The sequence below is a fragment of the Olea europaea genome, chromosome 12 (genome assembly GCF_002742605.1).
Source record: "Olea europaea var. sylvestris chromosome 12, O_europaea_v1, whole genome shotgun sequence".
NCBI lineage: Eukaryota > Viridiplantae > Streptophyta > Magnoliopsida > Lamiales > Oleaceae > Olea > Olea europaea.
In genome coordinates, this window is record NC_036248.1 from 9,824,232 (window position 1) to 9,846,660 (window position 22,429).

The window sequence follows — 22,429 nt, forward strand, 5'->3', positions numbered from 1 at the left end:
ATTTTATGAACATCCAAACACCAAATGGCATATTCAATTACTGAATTTTTTTTTTCCACTTTACACAATTTGAAGCGTACAAGATAAGTTTATTTCCATAAAGTCAAGCTTTTAATGGAAATTTCACTATGGTACCAAATCTATTGCTCCTAAGCAAGTTGATCCCCAACATTTTAAAAATGAAAAAAATTCGTGAATTTAAGTTTATGGTTAAAATTGCAAATTTGCAACTGTAAAAAGCTCCGTGCTAGTCACAAATGCAGAACAACAATGGCTAATATCCCAACCCAAGTAGAAAATATAATGCAATTTGACCATTAAAATACAATCAAAATATTAAATTCAAACAAGGATTCTGGTTTTGGGTGCTAAAGCTAATTCTCAAACCAAACTACATAATATTACAAGACATCCTGAAAAATAATAATTAGTCGATGAATATTCACATAATCATATGGTGAGACGAGTAATGGAAGGGTCAGTCATCTGAGCTATAATCACTAGATTCTTGTAGCATCGGCAAAGCAGCACAACAGAACAACTCCTTGTCTTTGAGAAGAAGACAACTTCCGTCTAGATTCCATTTCAGATCGATGACAGAAAACTGTGGAAACGGAATGTTTATGCAGTAAGCGCCTGAGGGCGTCCACATGTATGAATGGTTACTTCCGGTACATAAAAGTAGACGTGGATACTTTGGGTCCCACGCTACCGCTCGAATGGGATCCTTTTGAATCAAGATAGCCGCAAGCTCAAGATGGTGCACTTCCCATATCCAAAGAACCGTTGGCATATTATCATTACGAGTACATATGTACTGACTGTCACTGCTCCAAGACATAAGACCTGCAATTGATTATGATAAGTCGTCAACATAAATGACCTAATTGAATTTTGGAAGTCTCTTAATTGAAGGGCTCCTAACAATAAGGGAAAATATACACAATCAAAGAGCACCAAATCCTAAAATGCTGAAATCTACAAATCTTAGAAGGATAATGGCACCTGGTACAATTCCACAAGTACCATAATATTGCATGGCCACATTTCGATAAAGATTCTGATCCATTAATAATGATAACATGACCACACTGTAACCACCACGTCATCTCAACCATTTTGTTGTTCCGTAAACTTATGCTCCATCTCAGCGAGAAAAGAAAGAGATAAATGCATACAAACAGTGCAATCTGTTTAATTTTTAAGGGGTAACGTACAAGATGAAGAATTTTTGTTGGAAGCCATTGGTGATCATTAATGATCGTGTACAAGGAAGAAACAGAGAAGATTCCAAGGAAAGGGCGATTCTGGGTTTCTAAAACGAGAGGAAATGCAAATGGAAAGATGCTGGACAAATGGAAGTTTTCTACTTATACCTCAGTGTTCCCTTATATACAAAAAACAAAAGAAAAAACATGAGAATGAGAAATGATACGTAAAGCAGGACTACACTTAGAATGAAGAGCTGACAGTTGCTTGATTTATTCTAACACGCAGTAACAGTAAGGAAATATATACACAAGTAACATTTATATCATACACGGTCTTACCGATTCCTTGCTTAGGATTTGGTTTATCTGCTGGAGGCTTCAGGGAGGGGAGAGTAATTGGCACTTCCATAACATCATACCTAACTTGAATTTGTGTTTCAGAAACACTATCTGCAGAGGGATATCATCGGGGAAAAAAGGTTGCACGATTAATAGAAAACTCAGCAGAAAAAAGTTAAAAGAAAGAGACAGAGAGAGCACAATGACAAGCTTCAATTCTACCACAAATACTCACAGTTATAAAATATGCCACTAAATTAATTTTTTACAACAGCAGAAATGTCAGCCAAGGCAATATGGCCAAATTTGCAGAGAATTAGCACTTTTTGAAAGGAAAGATTCGTCCAATGAAAACTTTTGATAGCATCTCTAAAGAATAGGAAATTATATTGAACTCATCTCAAGTGATATCACTTTCTACCTTCAAATTAATTTAACTACACCATTTATTTAATAGATAATTGATGCAACGAATCTTGGCAAAGAGGCACATATGAAATGGTCCAAAAAAAGTAGAGTTCAAGCAAAGTAGATAGTGCACAATATCCAAGAAGGCTCCAGCATAGATTAGATTAGAGCAACTCATTTTTGACCAAGAAGGCAAGACTTCTGCTACTGGAGATGAAATGCAAAAGTTTGATCTTGAGCTTAATCTGTGTGAAAATTCAGTGACAAGAATATAGCTTGACTTTGCGAACATTATATGGGAAAAAGGGGTAATGTGATTTATAGATAATACCATTTACAGTAACAATAAAGAAAGCCCTGAAAAGAACCCTAACATTTAGATAAAACAATCACCCTTGATTTTAGGCCCAGATCAAAACAATACGCATTTGGTCTCAAATTCCTTACTAAAAATTAGACAATCATACTTTGACATGGGTAAACGTGCTGAAGCACCACAATCACATAGAGGTATAGTGCTTAAGAATAGCTGCTCATTGGATTCATAAGTAGAATGTAAAATACTTCACCGGTCATATAAATGGTTTATCACATAGAGGTATAGTGCTTAAGAATAGCTGCTCATTGGATTAATAAGTAGAATGTAAAATACTTCACCGGTCATATCACTGGTTTATCAGAGACGTATATGAATATATCTATTAGATATCTTTATAGTTTTTTATTTAAATTTTTAAATAGTATTTGATGTGAATTTTCCTATACCATGTTTTTTCACGAGAATTGAATACATACTACAAAAACGCTATCCATTCAACAAAAGAGTAAAGTTATTCAGCCATGATAGAGGGAGTAATGTGGTCTCCAGAAAAAAAGATAAGAATGCTTTTTAAGCAGCATTTCATCGAACACTTCTCCCCAAGTTCAGAGTTGCCTAGCAACTCTCCTTTTCACCATCTTTGAAGTAAAAGTGATTCTGAGCTTGTAGCTATTTAACCCTATGCAAAAACCTAATATATTTTTCCTTTGTCTCCGTGAAGACACACTACAAATCTTCATCAGAAAAAAGATCATAAAGGAAAATGTATATAAGAAAATCTAACAAGAAGATGAATCTGGTTACAACCATGATAATATGTTTCAAGGCATGAAAGTAGAAACAAATGAGATATGAGTTGTTAAAAGCACACAATGGAGCTTACCAGCACTGCGTTGAGCAAAATCATCATTCAGTGACAATTCTGACATATCAAGTTGCAATGGCTCGTCCACTTCCTGAAATGTATGGGGGAAAATGTATAAAATCCTACAAAGCACAGCTTGCCAAGTAAATGAATGAGAAGTTTTGTCACCTTGAAAATAGCAGCACCACACGGGCCACGAACAGTCGATAGGTGCGTAAATTCTGCAAATACTTTCCATGTCAAGTGATTTAGAACCCGAATCATCTGGTCATAACTTCCTACTGCCAAAAATTGACTACATGGTGACCATGAAACACTTTTTACACCTAATCCACATTCGTAAGCTTGATACTTGGATAGACACCTTCCGTCTGGGGAATATATCAGAACCTAAACCAAACAAAACCATTTCAAACATAAGCATTAACTAAGAGGTTTAAACAAAATAGTACCAAATAATCAGGGTGAGATGCTATCAATTTTTCTTACGTTCGACAACTGACACATAATTGAGATGACGCTAGCATCAATCCTTTGACTAATTTGATTCTACCTTCATGCTAAATAGCTACGTGGCAGAAAGCAAAAAATAGCAAGAAGAAAATTACCTTATATTCAAGAGGGGAATCCCAGATAACTATGGCACTGTCATCAGGTGACCATTGGATATCAGCCAAATCCAATGTGTCAACCGCAAAAACACCCATAATTTCCCATGTATGACAAGAAAGTAGATTGACATAGTCCTTGCAATCACGTCTAGTACATATTGCAGAAAACTTTCCATCTTTGGTAAATGACACTCCCTTTGAACCATGCTTCGGCCCTTGCACATGTATGCATGCAGTGTTTAACAATGACCAAACTGTTAACCTCAATTGAAAGTCAGATGTGGTGAGTATATGGCGACTATCGGGACTCCACCTTGCATAGGAAATTCCGGCAGAACCTTCATCTATTTTGCATGTCCATTCAGGTTGTGCCAAGGACCATGCTTGTATCATAGGTCTCTTATACAAACCACACAATATATACTCTGAATCAAGGGCCCACTCTATGTAAGTTATTTTGTCCAAGCACGAAAATAGTTGCACCACCTGTGTCATGATTTGAAAAATATTTTTAATTACATTTATATCTGCAACCTAGAAATCACATACTGTAGCTTTATATATAACAAACTAATGATGAGTTTCACTTGATTATGATCCAACGTCTAAAATATTATTTAAGGAAAATCTAATCAAATCAATTGCTGCATTTATTGTATGCATACTTAGTAAAAATTAAATCATGTTATAAACGAGTTTTAAGAACTACCACCAAATCCCTAAGATTTAACGACAAGAAAAAAGCAAATAAACTTAAATTAAAGTGCGTTTACATCGATGTTACTAAAATTAGACTCACTAGTTCAACCATAAAAACCAGGTATAGTTACACATATTCAAATGGATAAAGAAAATTCAGTAAAAGAATCGCCTAACCAGCCCATTCAATCAAAACCGGATGAACTAGTCACAGTTTTTCCCGGTTTATACGGATCCCCTTTTGAAAAAATATCCCATGAATAAATTTGTTGGATTGCACTCCTGCCTATATGTCCACTTCAGTAGACAATGCTCCTTTTAAAGATGTTCCTTCTTTAATTCCATTACTGATCTTTCGATGTAGGAATAAATAAAGAGCCCCCCAACAAAGCCAATTTACAATGTTTGCCTTATTCTTCATTCTCTTGGTTTATTGGTGCTTTTATTTCTACTTACTGAGTATACCCAGTTATACTTAATTATTTGTATAATAATGCTGGACTCATTTTCAATAGGCTAGAACAATTTTCAATTTGAACAAAAACAAACCATTGGCCATATTGGTTGTTAGTTTTTGAGGTGTTCAAACAAGTTACAGAATAACAAATAAAATTAACAAACATGGATCTATATTTACTTTGAATTAGTGACGAAAATTTAAAAATATATTCTCCTTAAAATATTATTATAGGTCTACTTTCAGCTTTTAGTTTTGACACCAATTGAACCTTTTGACCCTTTGCCCTTTACATATATTGGTTCAATGCCCGGATTCAGTTAAAAACAACCAATTTCATCAATAACATAAGACTGCATTTCTTTAATATTTAGGATTTCCTTGTTGCATTAAATTGGTATTCACTGCTCCGATATAAATCTATTCACAAACTTCTATTTAACTTCCAAAAAGTTCCCTACCGTGCTTAAAGAAACACATTGTGTCCTAGCATTTCAAAAGGGTAATGTAATTAAAAAAAAATCGGTGAAAGTCGAAAATCAGTTACTTAAAATTAAAAACAGGTTTAGTTATCAAAACATGTTTGGAGACAAAATTAACCAATCGTTCTCTTAAGCTTAACCAAACATTCTCTTAAACCATAATTTCTAAAGTATAATTAAATACAAATATTCTACGTTTGGTCTTGGTGCTTACATAAAAGTCCGAATCGAAATGCTTAGTTACCACATTTGCAAAATTCTCATAGAGCTGAAGATCTACGAAAACAAGTTAATTCCTAACAGTACCTTGAATGTGAGAACATCACGAATCACGAGGCGATAATCGACTGCAACTGCAAGAAACCGAGCATTTGGAGAAAAAGCACAAGGGCCCGCCTGCTTATAAGCTTCAGTAAACTCCATTCCGTGACACCCAAAGACAAAACAAATTGAGAACAAAATTATGGATCAGGTACACTATACAGCCTTCATTAGTTAGATACTCTGAAAAGTGGAGATTATGGCTGTGGATCTGTTCGTGAAATTTGAGGGATCTATGCAGTGAAAAATGTTGGTGCAGCGACAGGTGCCGGCGTAAATATGAGTAGATTTGAATCGCATCTATACATCGGTTTTCGAATTTTGGCTCGAAATTTTACACGGGTCAACTGGACCGGGTTCAATTTCCTATTTGACACAACTAGACCGTGTTTGGTAGAAGTAATAAGTCATTGATAGGAAATGTATGAAAGAAATGGAGGCAGAACGTTTTGCCTTTCCTTCTTGGGTTGGAAGGAGAAGACGAATGAAAGGAAAAAAGAGGATAAAACTCAGGAAAATGTTTATTCTACATCACCCTTAACATAATATTTTACAGATTAATGAGATGTAAAAAAAAAAAAAAAAAAAAAAAAAAAAAAAGAGAGAGAGAGAGAGAAATTATTATTTTTTATTTGTTTTGTGAGATTTTGATCCAATAAAATCTCATCACATCATTTATAGGTAAATTAAATTGTAATGTACATGTAGCACAATCGCTTGAAAAAATAAACGGTTGAATCTATAAATTTTCAATCACATTTAACTCTTATTTGACGACAATTATTTCAAAATATTTTATTCTACGTACTTATTTTTAATCATACATTTACACAATAAAATATTTTACATGTAAATCTATTTTTTTTCTATTATTTAATCACACGTTCTCTAAAAAGTCAATATTTATTTATTTCTTGCCAAATAATGACTTGTTTAATCAAAATTTATTAAAATTCATTTAAAATGATTTTTATCTTATAAAAAAAATAAAAATAAAAAGAAACATGGCTGAACGATCTTTAGTGGGGAGCCTCTTTTTTTCCTATCTCTGCACATTTCATTTTACGTGGGGATCATCTGACTGAAATAAATAAGCATTATTCTTTGATTTTCTTGAATTATATTTTCATATATTTCTTTTCGAGTAAATTTAACCAATGTTAACTGAACTTTAAACTTGTTACTACTTATTCACTCATTTTCACGCGTTACTGAATACTCACTCATCTTTCTATATAGTTATCCATCCACCGCTCATATTTTCAAATAATTGGGTGATTTTTGAAGCAACTTTTCGACAACTTTCGATCACCAAGATCGTCGGATTTTGATACTGTTGGAAAGTCCACGATATCCTCTTTAATTACAACCCAATATCTCCCCATAACTCTAAAGGATTCGACCGAAAAATTGCCGCAAAAATCGTCCAAAAAATCTGAAAATCTGTCCAGATTTTCAGATTTTTTGTACGACTTTTGCGACAATTTTTCGACAACTTCCGGCCACCAAAACGGCCAGATTTTGATACCGTTGGAAAACCCACAATATCCTCTTCAATTATCACCCAAAATTTCCTCATAACTCTAAATGATTCGATTGGAATAAACCCACAAAGTCAATATCTCGAAAAGGCGAAAATTTGGATAGAGTTCGGGATGTTGACTTTGTGGGTTAATTTCGACCGAATCCTTTGGAGTTATGGGGAAATTTTGGATGGTGATTAAAGAGGACATTGTGGGCTTTTCAACGGTATTAAAATCCGACAGTTTTTGTGATCGGAAGTTGTCGGAAAATTGACGCAAAAGTCGCCCAAAAAATTTTAAAATTTGGACTGATTTTCAAATTTTTTGGTTGACTTTTGCGACAATTTTTCGATCAAATCTTTTGGAGTTATGAAGAGATTTTGGGTAATAATTGAAGAAGATATCGTGGACTTTTCAACAGTATCAAAATCTGACGATCTTGGTGGTCAGAAGTTGTCGAAAAATTATCGTAAAAATCGTCCAATTATTTAAAGATACGAATGATGAATAGATATCTATATAAAAAAATGAGTAGGTATTCTTTGACGCGGGACTAAGTAAAGCTTCGTGATCATTGGTTAAATTTATATTCTAGGGTTTAACAGAATGAAACCCCGTGTAGGAATTTCCTTCACGAGTGAAAGTGGGGAATAAGCAAATGAAAATAAAAATTGAAAGCCCATTGAAGCAGAGATCCAATAGACTGTATATCTCAAATCAAATACCCTGTACAAGGGGCCTTTCCCATCACAATATTACTGTATTTTGATGTTTTTGTTCAATTTTCGTATACGTTTTATCTCTTCATTTTATTTTAATTGGCTTCTTGCTCGAAAAAAATTACTGGCAATGTTTCCAAGGTGGAGCAGGGCGATTTCCAAAATATATACGGACAGTAATTTCCAGAGGAACACTGGAATTATCAGAAAATGTTAGCACACTTTTGCGTATCAGAATTATTCAAATGTTGCTGCTGCTGCAGAGCCAAATCTTCCCGATTCCGCTGCGAAAACCTGCACAAGCAGACCAGAGGTAAGAAATTTTAAATGTTAATTCCTTTTACTATTGGTACTAATATATCTAATAACTGATTTTTGCATGTGGATATGCTTTTCTTGTTGAAATTTGAGTTAGACTTGGATAAGATCAAATATATATAATGCTATACATAATGGTTAGGTGTAAAGAATAGAGTGGAGAAGTTTTTGTTTTTGTTTTTGTATGTAAACCATTACATAAACTTATTGTATACATTTAGCACAACCGATATTCTTATGGAAAATTACTGCCTATTTACATTGATTGTTCATGCGCTTTTGTGACTGGTGGGTTTTCATTTTTGGTTAGCACTGAACTGGATTTACTTTTCTTGTTTACCAAATGGGGAATAAAACGATAGAATGATAAATTGCCATTTCTTGTGTGCTACATTTTGTAATAAAAACGTTGCTTTGGAGAAATGTTTGTTTTTATTTTATTTGGTTGGGGGATTGCGATCGGAAAATGGGCAACAGGCTGATATTGCAACTATGCCTAGCTGCGGCCTAACTTTTGGGTTAGTAAGGAAATCACAGATCCATCCAGGGATTTTAGTGGAAGAGAAGGGACGGGGTTTGGGATTTAGGATAATACATGATAATCGAAAGCGAAAACTTTCATTTTTCCAAGAAGTTCTGATTTCGTAACATCGGTATATTTGTACGGTTTGAGATTTAGAATGGTAAATGATAATCGAAGGTGAAACCTTGCATTTTTCCAAGAAATCAATTTCGTAGCAGTGGTATACTTGTTTCTTTTCATGTTTGTTAGTCATTTAGCTGATAGCAAAAACATAAGGCAATACTGTGTGCATTCAAACCGTGAGTTCAAGGTATTTTTGCTTTTACTGGTGGAAATGATTGAACTGAAAATCGTCTGTCTATGTGGACTTTTTTTTTCTCTCTGTTTGTTTTTTTCAATGGGTTGATGAAAGTACTTGCCTTGGTGAGTTTTCTATGAGTTAATGTAAGAACATGTGTTTAGGTGAATTTCAACAAGATGTTTTGGTCCAAGCCTTGTTCATTAGCATTGCCACCTGGTTCACCACAAAGAATTGAAGATCCAAAGTACGAGGGCTTTAAGCGAGTTATCCTTAAGATGATGCTGTTTTATAGTAAACAAAGCCAGTCCATTCGATGGGCAAACGCAATTTACAGCCGCGTTCTTTATCAAGTTGACCGGCCTTCTATTTATGACGGTTAGCATTTTGTTTCTCTTATGCTCATGCTTCTCCTCATGCTCTGATGAGTTGTGGTTTCTTGTGTTTTTGTGCACCATACGTGTTTTGAAGAAAAAAGGCATCAGTTTACATGCCTAATGGTGCAGAATATATTCAAATTCAAGGCCAAACATTTTAACAAAATAAAATAATTTTGTTTTTGTGTAATGTTTTACACGTATTCTATGTCCTTTTTTCTGAGGGGGCGCATGTTTGAGACATGCTGATTGATTATGAAGAACAACAATATCACCATATTTTTCATGCTGTGTTCTACTTTTTAATTTATTTTGCTTGGAAGTTGTTGGAGTGCAAGATTAATAATTTTTTGCTTTTCTTGAACTGGTGTAGTTGTTCAGCTAATGATGGTGTGGGAATGGGAAAGCTAATAACTCCTTAATTTGGAATTAAATGGCAATCATCTTTGGGAAGCAGCACTAGATGGGCTTAGTTCTTAATGCAGGGTATATATATCTCCTCTCTGTTTTTAATCACTTGTAGCGAGTGTTCTGAGGGGATATTTTTCTTAGAAGCCTCTACATTCCTGTTTGTCACACACCCCTTTTGACAAAAGTGCTTCAAAGTTTATGTTTATATATTGGAGGCCTGTCAGAGCTCCTTAGTATCACTAACTCTATCCCAATTCCCCTTGAATTACATATATACATACATACATATATACGTATATATATATATACGTATATATATATATACGTGTATATATATATATATATACGTATATATATATATGTGTATATATATATATATATATACGTATATATATATGTGTATATATATATATATATATACGTATATATATATGTGTATATATATATATACGTATATATATATATACACACCCATATGGGTATTTTAGGAGGGTGAGGTCAATTTGGAAAAGCAACACGGAAGGGGATTGCTCAAAGTTCTTTCTCATGATTAGTTGTTGCATTAAATAAGTAGAATATAATGTATAAAGTGCATCATACAACAAATTTCTATACATGAAAGTGTTGGCATGCAGGTTTCTCATCTTTTGATTATGATCAGACTAAATTGATGCTCATGTTTAATAAAAATACCCAATTTACCCATCATTATTTCTGTTCTTATGCTGTCTTATCTGTACATTTATGTTAGTTTAACTTGAGTAGTACCTTTTACTTGCAGTGTTTAGCTTGGAGAAAACCTTTAAAACAACATTCTCCTTGCTTGTAATCCACATGTGGCTTTGCTTACGCCGCTTAAAAGAAGAGGGAAATGAAGGTGTTGAGTTGGGGCAATACTTATATGAAATATACAATCATGATCTCGAACTGAGAGTTTCCAAGGCTGGGGTCAGTTATCTGTACCTGAATATTTTTTGTACAATTTAGTTCAATGCCATTTAATGTCCTTTCTTCTTCCAAATCCCCACGTAGTATTGTCAAGTCCAAATGAAGGTGTGTGTTATATTCTGTGTCTTCTCAGTCTGATGGAAACTTGATATGTCCATTGAGAACATTATAGATAATTACTTTTCCGTCTAAGCACTTCGTCATTTTATTCCATTCTTGCTTTGACATTGCAGGTAAACTTGCTGTTAACTAAGTGGATGAAAGATTTGGAGAAGATATTTTATGGAAACGTTGTTGCTTATGATGCCTCTATGATTCCTGAAGGAAAGCAGGATCAGTTACTAAGTGTTATTTGGAGGTAAGGCATTTGACAGAATTTTGATTCTTGTATTGGTTTGGCAAGGTTCATTGATGAGTAATATATTAAGCTGCCAACAAAGCTCTGTTGGAAGTGCAGGAAAAACTGATAAACAGCAAAGATAATTGCCGCTAAGTTATCACTGTTTGCCTAATATAGCACTTGGATCCTGACTTCAATTATGTTGGTATTAGGGTCTGCATTCTGACTATTTTGTAGCAATTTCATTTTTTCTGCTGTTTTCTACCTATTAGAACCATTTATCCTTCATGTTACTTGCATTTGAGGCTGCTTTCTTGGGTATCTTCGTAGGAAAAAGATTTTCATAAAAGGAATCTCTTTTTACTTGTTACCAAATTTGATGAAATTTAAGTAAAATTTGTCTCAAATTCATTACCAAATTTTCATTTTTGGACAACACTTCAGAGCTAATGATTCTGATGCACATTATATGTCTGTAGATGTCTTTTGGTATAGATTTTACGCATTCAACAGGGCAAAAAATTAAATGTCCTGGTCAACCACCTCCAAGATTGAATCATCAACTGTTTAAATTATTATTAGGTTTTTCAAATAGCTAACTGGTCGGTTCACTTGGGCCATATTCTAGCAAATTCTTTTGATGATTTATTTCAATTTAATTACTGGACTGCCAGAACCAAATGAAAGTTTTGATCTTGACCAGTACTAAAGGTGGTCTTTTAAATAGTTGCTTGATATTGCCTCTGATAATGGCAATGAAGGCAGTTCCTTTTAGTATTTGGAGAAAGCGCAGTTGCCGATGTTATATCTAGGACTGCGGTTAGGGGCACGATTTAAAAGTACCCATATCTGGAATGGTATTGTGGAAAGGATGGAGAGAAGGTTAGCAGGGTGGAAGCGTATGTACCTTTCTAAGGGAGGCAGACTTACTTTCATTAAATCCACTCTCTCCAATCTATCTACTTACTTTTTGTCATTGTTCCTCATTCCTATTGCAGTGGCAAAGAGATTGGAGAGACTTCAAAGAGAATTTGTGTGGGCAGGGTTGGGAGAGGAGAGGAGACTCCATTTGTTCAATTGGGGAGTTGTTTGTTTGCCAATGATGATTGGGGGTCTTGGGGTGAGGAGCTTTGTGTTGTTCAATAAAGCTTTATTAGGCAAGTGGTTGTGGCGATTTGGAGTGGAGAGGGAAAGCTTCTGGAGAGAAATAATTGGGGCGAAGTATGGTGTGACGGAGGGGGGATGGTGTACATTTGAGGATCGTGGTTCTTATGGGGTGAGTTTGTGGAGATATATCCGACGAGGATGGAGTGCTTTTTTGGACAAACTGAAGTTTGTGGTCGGAAATGGTAATGAGATTAAATTTTGGGATTATTTATTGGTGCGGAGATCAACCGCTAAAGGAGAGATTCCCTTCCTTGTATCGCATTGCCTCAGTGTCCACTGCTACGGTGAGTGATCTCTTAGACATTCATAATGAGAGCTATAGCTGGAATATTACTTTTGGGAGGGATCTTCAGGATTGGGAATTGGAAGATTATTCGCTGTTTATGACCATTTTACACGAGGCCCAAATTCGGGTTGGAGAGAGGGATTGCATCAGGTGGGGGACAGCACAGGATGACATTTTTTCAGTTCGCTCGTACTTTGGTTCCCTCATGGGATGTGTGAATAATTCATTCCCCTATGGCAGTGTAAATTTCCTCCTCGGGTGGCATTCCTATTGTGGACAGTTGTGAGGGGACAGGTCTCAACGGTGGATAATCTTCGACGTAAAGGCTTTTATGCAACTGAGTGGTGTTATATGTGCAAGAAGGACGGGGAGACGATCGATCATTTGTTCATTCATTGTGATGGTGTACGTTGGATTTTGAATAATATACTCAGTTCACAATCATGGATTGGGTGATGCCTCGTCGTATAGAGGACGTGATACGGGCATGGCGGAGAAAACTTCGTGATAAGGATAGCAAACTAACATGACACCTTATCCCGGGCTGCATTGTGTGGTGCATGTGGAAAGAAAGGAACAATCGTTGCGTCGAAGGCCAAACAAAGACAAGAGAGCAGATGAGAGAAACATTTTACTTTACCTTGTATTCTTGGTTTAATGCTGTGGCTAGAAATCTTGTAGATGGGTTGCCTAATTTCATGTTGTTCCTTAATGGCTTAAAAGTGATTGTACACCCCCCGTGTATTTTCTTTTAAGAAAAAAAATTATTTGATTCCCTATAAAAAAAAAAAAAAAAAAGTATTTGGAGAAAAAGGGTCTTTTGTGAACTTCATTTCTCTAGATCTGGCAGCATTGGTTGTTCGTAAATTTAGAGAAAGGTTTGAGTTTTCATAGAAAGAGAGAAGAAGATGATGATGAAGAAAATGAGTTTGAAGAAAGTAAAATCTTAACAGCGACTAGGAGTTTCAGTTTCCGCTCTATCTATTTTGTGAGTTCCATAGCAGTGCATCCTACTAGTAGGATGAGAACAACTACCTACCTAGCTACTGGTCTGGATCAATCTAATGTATTCTTACCTTTCCTTGCTTAGAAAACATAAATACTAGAAGATTATTTTGCTGATTAGCTACAGTATACAGATCTGTCATAATAGGGACCTAAAAGTTAAGGAAAAAAAGAGTTGGGATCCAAGTGCTAGCCTCTGTTTAAGAACATTTAAAGATATTGGATGCTGTGCTTGTTGATACTATTAATGTTGCTGATGTTTACATGAGTTGTAGGAATGTTTTCTCTGATGATGGTTCATCAAAACCAAGTGATGCTACTTTACCCCTTGTCCAGGCAAGCTCTCATCTATTGTGTGTTAAATAGATTGATAGCTACAGAACGTTTGTTTCTTAAGGTTGTTGCTTATACCCGGGTCAATTGGCCATAACCACTTCCAGTAGGAATTCCCAGCCCAAAAGCAAATTAGCTTGTAAAAGAATGGAAAATTCAGCCCAATTTCTTGGTGAAATTAAAAATAATAAAAATTTAGCCCAACCCAGAAATTAATTTTAACCCAACTAACTTCATTCCCAACCCAAGCCCAAAGTTCAATTATTTAAATTTAGTTTCAAATTTAAAGAGTTCACTCGTAATCAAATTAGTTGATTATATAACAGATAATTTTTATTGATTAAAGTAAAGATAAATGTCTTATTTTAACAGATGTCACATGTTTGACTAAGCTTAAAAGTAATTAAAATTTTTCAAACATATTTTTTTATATATTACTTATTTATACTTGTGAGTTAAAAATTTATTTATTTCGACCATGAGATGAATGCTATTATTAAAATAATTAATATGCTCTATATTTACTTTTATCGGTTAAAAATATATTTGTTAGAACTTTGTCATGAGCGTCGAAAAATAAATTTTGACCCACTTTGTCATTAGCTTCAAGAGTAAAACATTTTAACTAAATCTCGAGTGGCAAAGAGCATCTTTTAATAGATGTCACATGTTTGACTAAGTTTAAAAATAATTAAATTTTTTCTAATGTATTTTTTTATATATTACTTATTTATACTTTTGAGTTAAAAATTTATTTATTTCGACCATGAAATAGATGTTATTACTAAAATAAGTAATGTGTTCTATATTTACTTTTATAGGTTGAAAATATATTTTTTAGAACTTTGTCATGAGCGTCGAAAAATATATTTTGACCCACTTTGTCATGAGCGTCAACGATTTAACCTTTTAAACTAAATCTCGAGTGGCAAAGAGCATCTTTTATGGAACGAAAAAAATTCAATTTTCAACCCACTTTAATATATCTTCCTGGCCCTGCCCCCGTTAACTACTACTAATAGTAATTTCTACCTGTGTAAATCATTTGGTTATTTTAGGCGTGGTTGACCATAAAGTTTCCTCATATTTTGGGATACATTTAGCCCCTGTTTGGCCCCATTTTTATGAAGCTCATTTTTCTCAAACTTATTTTCAACCCCACATTTCATAGGACCAACACTTGTATCAAATTTTCAACCGCACATTTCATCAATTTTTATAAAACTGTACTAAATCAGATATTTATCTAAACCAAGCAGGGGCTTAGTCTTTAACAAGGGAAAACTATTAGTCTTTTGGATCTTTACAAGTACAAATTCCCTTATAAATTTATACAGATGCTTGCTACTTACAGTTTTCTGGAGATACAGATTTTTTAGTTCCTTGTATGGAAGGGCATATATCATCAGTTTAACGTATTGAAATTAATGGCACACTAAACTTGATTATTTTTTTCTTTTGAAATATATAGGCCATGTCAAGATATGTACACCGGGAAACTAGATGTTTGTTATTAACAGGTATGCATATATTTGTATATATTGATAGAAATTTACTTTATAAGCATTTGTGCCTTGGTACTTGTACTTGTCTCAAATTTTACGCTGCATTGAAATCTCTGCTAACGTAAAGGTACTAAACGCTTTCGTTGCCCTTCTCCGGGAAAAATAGTAAAATGGATCTCTTCCCTTTGACAAGGGGTAAAATAGAGAGGAAGGCCACACGTCATATTCCTGATCTAATAGCCAATGGCCTGAATGAATGGATTTTCTCGTTATACCAATATTTTACTGCTGCTATGCTGTTTTATGGTCGGACACTCTATAGAAATTTCAAATCTTGACATTTTCCAACTGATTCTATACTTTTTCTGTAAATTTCATTTGACGAGTTACGGTTTTGGTGGCAGACAAAGAAGCCTTATTTACCGGTAACTTTATGTTCACACAATTGGAGAATACAGGAGCTGATTCAATGAAAAGGTAGTATAAAAGAGGAGCAACGGATAGGTGATCTTTATGCATCTATACGAGATGTTCATTTGTTGAAGTAGAAATTGAAGTTTTAAATTGCAGAAATACGCAAGGTGACCAGTAACTTGTGATTAGGGAGTGTGTTTCCACCTATTTTATGCCCCTAGAATTATGATTGAGGATGCATGTCTTATTAAGTTTTTTGATAATTTCTTGGTCTCACATTCAATTAATTTATGATGTAATAAGCCATGCTTTGAGCTTTGAATGTAATGATCCAATACAAACTGCTAGAAATTTGTATTATCTTTTCAGCTATTAGTATTCGTGTTTTTATAACGTTAACGTGTCAATATATATATTTTTTAAAAGAGTATTTAGGGTCTGTTTGATTGTAAAGATGGAATTGAATTGAAAACGAATTCTAGGGAATTGAATTGTCTAGAAATTATTTTCCTGAGAATTGTAAATTATTGTATTTGATTGGTATAATTTTTTACGTGGAAAATGTTGAAATAAAAGTATTTTTTTGTGTTTGTTTGACTTTGTTTTACATAAAAATTGTCAATTAAAGAGATAAATTTTACTGGTAATGGGAATAAAATTTGTTTTTATTGTCAAAAAAATAAATAAAAAAATTCAAGAAAATCATCTATCTTTTGGTGTACGTTTGACTTTGTTTTACATGAAAATTATCAATTAAAGGGAAATATTTTTTTACAATAATTATTGAAATTTGTTTTCATTGCAAAAAATCAAAAAGAAAAATGTGAACAGTAATCGGGAAAATCGATTCTCACCATATCCCACGAAAACAAGAAAATTGCACTTCCCAATAAAATCAAGAATCTAAATTTCATGGAAAATTAAACCATTTCAAACAACTAAAAGTTGGAAAATGCAAGATAAATTTTATTTTTCATAGAAAAATTAACCAATCAAACATATCCTTAGAGAAAATGGGTGATATTTTATTTTGAGAAATATAGAGAAAAATCAACATGTGACACTGCCACCTAACCAACCTACTTGTCTCTGGGCAGAAACAGATTTTATAAGAGGCCCTCTAACTATAAAGTGAAGTTTCAATTGCTCAAACCTAAACATCATAATTTCAATTGAGGTCACCATGTCACATGCCATTAATAAAACTAGCATGAATTACTTGTGTGGATGCTTAAACCCGATCGAATGTTGACATAAAATGGCTTGTAATTGAGCACACATGGTTTCAATCTAAAAGCGAAAGAACACATTTGGTTAATCAATCACTCAAAAATATTTAATAAATCACGTTTATCCACTTTTAAATTGAAAATATGTGACAAAGCTAGTTCCGTCATCTAAGTCAACAATCAATCATGTATTAACATCAATTTCAATTTAATTGTTTAATGGTTCGAGAGCATTTATCAGATTTTATGACTTAAAACAAAAAATTTCGCCTACATATCGTGTTTTGAGATTTGATTTGCGGTTCTCTTATTTCTCAACAATCTCATCACTAGAATTTTGGCACCTCATTACAATTTTTGAGGCGTCAACAAATTGTAATGAGGTGTAACAAAGAATAATGTTAAACGTGCTAGAGCATTAGTTTATGTAACATTATGTGACAATTTTAATTAAATGTGAAATTATGTGACTTATTTAATTGATATTATAAATTTATAATTTAATGCAACTAATATTGTCACTAAGACTGCCGTTAAGTTAAATAGCACATTTTATTTTTATTTTTAATACCTTAAGAATGGTAATGATGTTTATTGTCAAACTTGTAGTTGCAACTACTTGTAAGACGGCTAAAAGACAGCCATACGAACGTCCTTTTTTCTGGATTTTGATGTCATCACACACGCTTTTAAAGACAATAGTGTTTTTTACCCCAGCGATCTGCAGAATTGCAGAAGGCCTCCCCCGCGAGACCCCGCCCTCTCTCTGAGTGTGTGAAAATGGAGGCAAACGCCGGCTGGGACAGCTGGGTTGAAGAAGCGCTCTCAAAACTAGAGGCCCTTAAAATCTTGCGTTCTCTCAGACCCATTTACCTCCCAAACTCACAATTGAACTCCTCAAATTCCTGTGAAAATTTCGAGTTTTTCAGTGGCCCACACAAGTGGGACAGAAGTTCGGTTGAAGTAATCATTTCAGAAGCTACATTCCAGAAATGGCTCCATGACATCCCCAGTTTAGGTACATTTTGTGTCCTTCAATTCTCTGTTGTAAAGGTTTTTTCTCCTCGCGTTTTATCTGTGAATTTTTGTTATTTAAGAGAGAAAATTGTTGGCGCTTTTCATCTGAGTATACATTTTTAGGGTGTTGCTAGCACAGGGGAGCAGATTTGAATGTGAAATAGTGGGAGAGAGAGAGAAAGATTGAGTCTCCAATTGAATTTTCCTTTTCTATTGAATATTCGAGACATATCATTTTTTTTTTTTTTTGGGCATACATATCTGCACATACTTCTGCCCAAATGTATGAATTGACTTACTTTACCAAAAAAAAAAAAATAGAGAGCAAAAATTTCTTGAAGTATAAAAAACAGTTAAATAGAGATCAAGTCTTGACGAGTGGATCGACCTGATACCTTGTTTTATTTTATTTTTTTACCTTATCTTCACAGGGGATGACGGCTGTATGAATGGCGATGAAGGTGCTGATAATGAATCAGCAGCAAGTTCTGGAAAGTTCAGAAAGTTGCTTGTCTTTTCAGGGAATGATTACTTGGGATTGAGTTCACACCCTACGGTTAACAAAGCTGCTATAGAGGTACCGAAGAATTTCTTGTTGGAAGTTACCATAATATTGGTGGAGAATGTTGGCTGAGTAAATTGTTACTTTCTCTGATAACACAGGCAGCCAGGGAACATGGAATGGGACCTAGAGGTTCTGCTTTAATATGTGGATACACTAACTACCACAGATTACTAGAGTCTTCCTTGGCAGACTTAAAAAGGAAAGAGGTATCAGCTCCAACTTTACATTAGGTCGTCAACTGTAGTTTTTACAATGTAATGAGTGTTGAAACATTGGAAGGAGACGGCTCCAGCTTTACGTTCAGCCATAACTATATTTTTATAGAATAACGAGTGTTGGAATCTTGGATTTATTTATGCTTGTTTCAATGTGTTTTGTTAATCATGATCTCCCTTCGCAACTAAATGATATATTTGTTTTTCAGAGAACTGATTCATTACTTTTCTAACATTTTAAATATTAGGATTGCCTTCTTTGTCCGACAGGCCTTTCAGCCAACATGGCCTTTATTACAGCAGTAGGAAATGTTGGCTCACTGTTAGCTGGTGGTAAACCTTCGAGGAATGAAAGAATTGCCATATTTTCTGATGCACTGAACCATGCCTCAATTATTGACGGTATTCGTCTTGCTGAAAAACAAGGAAACGCAGTGGCTTTTGTATACAAGCACTGTGATATGTTCCACCTTGATGCGTTACTGTAGGTCCTCCTTTTCTTTTCTTTGTCCTTATTATCTCCTATAATAAATTTTAGTGGATGCATACCATTATTGGGCATTTTTGTTGTAACAGATCAAAGTGCCCAATGAAGAAAAGGGTTGTTGTAACTGATAGGTTAGTATTGCTTCAATAATGTTCAGTTGTTTGCATTTTTAGTAATCTTTTTGGTTATAAATCTCTTTTTATGCCCTCCATAAAGATAGAAATATAGATAACATCAAAAGTGAAAATTCAGTGAGTGAAGTTCAAGAAGTACTAGTCATTAAGGTTCTAATACCTCAAGTCTCTGTGGCCACATTTGCTGAAGAACCGCTCGGTTTTATGTTTCAAATCTTGACGTTGGAGAGCAACGTATGAGTGATCTTTATCACTGCTATTGCAGTTATTGAAGTGTGATTATTTCTTGTCGAAATTAATGTTTTCCCCAATAATGGGTTGCAGTTGACATTGGTCGCTGATAATCAATACATTTTTCTCCTGGATGAAACTCAGTTTCTATCCTGCCTTTGATAATTGATATATTTTTTGTGAGGCACTAACATAATATTGTGACCTTGTACACTCTCCTTCCTTTAGAATTACGCAAAAAGGGAAGGTTTCCTTGATCCGGACACCATAGTTCTTATTATGTACTGGTCGAATTTTTGTTTTTCATAAATCATTCTAATTTCTTTCATGATACCAGCCTTTTTAGCATGGATGGAGACTTTGCACCAATGACCGAGCTTGTTAAACTCCGTAAGAAGCATAGGTTTTTGTTGGTGATTGATGATGTAAGTTTTTGAGTGTTTGCTATGTATGCGATTGTAAGATGTCTGAGTATTGTATCATGAGTTGGATATTGACTTCAGCTTTAGATGTGGAATCTTCTTTGTTATAATACATATTTTAAAACCACTTGAATGCAGTGTTCTAATATAGTTCTCTTAGGAGGCACAAGAAACACATTCATTTTATTTCATTTTGCTCCTTTATTGCTCTTGACATTTTGTTTTCCTACGAAGGGTTTGATACATCTTTTATAGAAAATAGATTTTTCTTTGTCATTTCATATTCATTTGTTTATATGTATTGATTAAACGAGTGTCATTTTCTGAATTTTTCTAGGCTCATGCAACATTTGTTTGCGGAAAAACTGGCGGAGGTGCGGCTGAGAAATTCAAATGTGAAACTGATGTTGACATATGCATAGGCACGCTAAGTAAGGCTGCAGGTTGCCATGGTGGATTCATAGCATGCAGGTAATTCTGCGAATGTGGCTATCAAGATTTTTGTTTAGGGAAAATATATTAGATGTGAGGGCCTTTTTGATTCTCCTTTTGTTTCACATTGAACTTGTAAGTATTATATTGATGCAAATATGTGTGCCTGAGTGTTTTCCTTTTGAAATTTTTGTTTCATTTGCTTTAGAAGAACTGAGAAATTTCTATTGAGCTTAAATAATTGTTGTTTTGGGTTTAAAATTATTTGAACTGAAGTCCATCTGGAAATCTGAATTAAGGCTATGTTTGAGCCACATTTTTTCAAAAAAATACATTCTTAAACAGTGATTTGACATAACCACACATTTTTCAATAAAATAATATTACATGCAAATCCAAAACTTTTCTTTACTTTTTAATCACACATTTTCCATCAATACATTATTCAAAAATACATTCTTAGGAATATAATGTGGCTCAAACAAGGGCTAAATATTAGCTGCATGTCACATCTTTTCTTGAACTTATTACTTGTGCACTCAATTTTCACACAAATTCATCTTGAATTTAGTTCTTCATTAGTGAAATGATTTTTGAAAAGGGATGGCATCGGGACAGTTTTTACCGAGTACTTACCCCCCTCGACTCCGAATCGGACCTGATTTGAATATCCTAATAGAAAAATGACAGGTTCGGGTATTGTTTTGACACATTTGTAGGTGAGTTGCATGATTCAAATCTTTAACCTCATGACTTAAAACCACCAAGTAGCAAGTAATCAACACTGATCTACAGCCCTTTTTTGTGTCTTAAGAGAACTATTACTTATAAGAAGTACCAATATATAAATATTCAAATCAATGCAAACACTTGAAACTTACAAGCCCTTCTAACTTCTGTTTCTCACCTCCCACCCTCGTCTCCCTGAATCACTACCTGCTTCCTCCACCACTTGCTTCCCCATCGAAGAAGACTCATTAAGCAGGATAATTAGCTTTTTGGTCATTTCTTTGAAACTTGATCATATCAAAAGATATATTTATTATATTTTCATATCATTCTGGATTATGGATTTGTAATCCTCTTTCCCCCTAAATAGCATTACTATACTTTGGGTTCCCAGATTTGAAATTGCTATCACCATCATACTCTTTATGTTATTTGTTTGGGAAATGCCATTTGTACACTCCGCCTCTTGTTAGGGGAGTGTACGTCGGAGTGTACATATAGCAAAACCCTATTTGTTTTTGGGTTGATTCTGCTCGAATCATCACTTTGCTCTTGAAAACTAGGAATTCTGTAACTGTAGATAAACTTTGATGTAATTCGGTAAAAATGATCGATATTTGTTTTTCACTTTGACCAATAGTAAACGTGTAATGCTCTTCATGGATAAATAGGAAATAACCAGATATTTACCAGTGGCATGTATGTTTATTGGGACGGGAATGGGATGTATTGTCCCATACCCATAATGTGTTTAGGACAAGGTATTTTGATGCATTCAGGAATGGGTACGGCCGACTGCCATCCCTAGTTTTGAACAACTTACATATGTAAAAGTTTGAGAAGTGTGTTTTGCCCTGCTTTGTTCACTTTGGTTTAGTTTTCAAAGGGAATTACCACAGATGAATCTTGCGCTTCAATAGAAATGATGACTAAAAGTTGTGTCAATTAGCTATGGGAAGTATCAAATACTTACAAGACATTCCCTCTATCACGGATTTCTAGCCTTAATTATTCATGTTATATTCACCTTTCTACCAAAAGAAAAATGTGAATCGATTAACGCAGCTTTTGAAACAACTTTAATTACAG

General features: G+C 34.3%; 3 protein-coding genes across 4 annotated transcripts in view; 2 read left to right on the forward strand and 1 right to left on the reverse strand.

Moving 5' to 3' along the window:
- Positions 1-278: 278 nt before the first annotated feature.
- On the reverse strand, positions 279-6,042 carry LOC111405550 (WD repeat-containing protein WRAP73). Its single transcript, XM_023034495.1, has 6 exons — positions 5,698-6,042; positions 3,751-4,239; positions 3,311-3,532; positions 3,161-3,233; positions 1,551-1,661; positions 279-846 (listed from the first exon to the last, which is right to left on the reverse strand). Exons 1-6 carry the CDS (start codon positions 5,812-5,814, stop codon positions 479-481), a joined length of 1,380 nt encoding a protein of 459 aa, XP_022890263.1. The 5' UTR covers positions 5,815-6,042; the 3' UTR covers positions 279-478.
- A 1,762-nt stretch (positions 6,043-7,804) lies between these two features.
- On the forward strand, positions 7,805-16,272 carry LOC111405551 (ubiquinol-cytochrome-c reductase complex assembly factor 1-like). Of its 2 annotated transcripts, XM_023034496.1 has the most exons (7): positions 7,811-8,267; positions 9,258-9,471; positions 10,663-10,829; positions 11,063-11,187; positions 13,903-13,963; positions 15,432-15,480; positions 15,870-16,272. In XM_023034496.1, the coding sequence occupies exons 2-7, from the start codon at positions 9,273-9,275 to the stop codon at positions 15,944-15,946; spliced, it is 678 nt and encodes a 225-aa protein (XP_022890264.1). In that variant the 5' UTR covers positions 7,811-8,267; positions 9,258-9,272; the 3' UTR covers positions 15,947-16,272. The 2 variants fall into 2 exon arrangements, with proteins under 2 accessions (XP_022890265.1, XP_022890264.1); XM_023034497.1 differs by lacking the exons at positions 13,903-13,963; positions 15,432-15,480; positions 15,870-16,272 and adding an exon at positions 12,168-12,978 and having other exon boundaries at positions 7,805-8,267.
- Positions 16,273-17,814: 1,542 nt separating this feature from the next.
- Positions 17,815-22,429, forward strand: part of LOC111405552 (8-amino-7-oxononanoate synthase) — a 6,623-nt gene continuing 2,008 nt past the window's right edge. Inside the window, exons 1-7 of the mRNA XM_023034498.1 lie at positions 17,815-18,126; positions 18,557-18,702; positions 18,789-18,896; positions 19,154-19,389; positions 19,482-19,523; positions 20,095-20,182; positions 20,517-20,650. Of these exons, the coding sequence (XP_022890266.1) occupies positions 17,889-18,126; positions 18,557-18,702; positions 18,789-18,896; positions 19,154-19,389; positions 19,482-19,523; positions 20,095-20,182; positions 20,517-20,650 (992 nt within the window). The 5' untranslated portion in view covers positions 17,815-17,888. The remainder of the gene's footprint in view (positions 18,127-18,556; positions 18,703-18,788; positions 18,897-19,153; positions 19,390-19,481; positions 19,524-20,094; positions 20,183-20,516; positions 20,651-22,429) is intronic.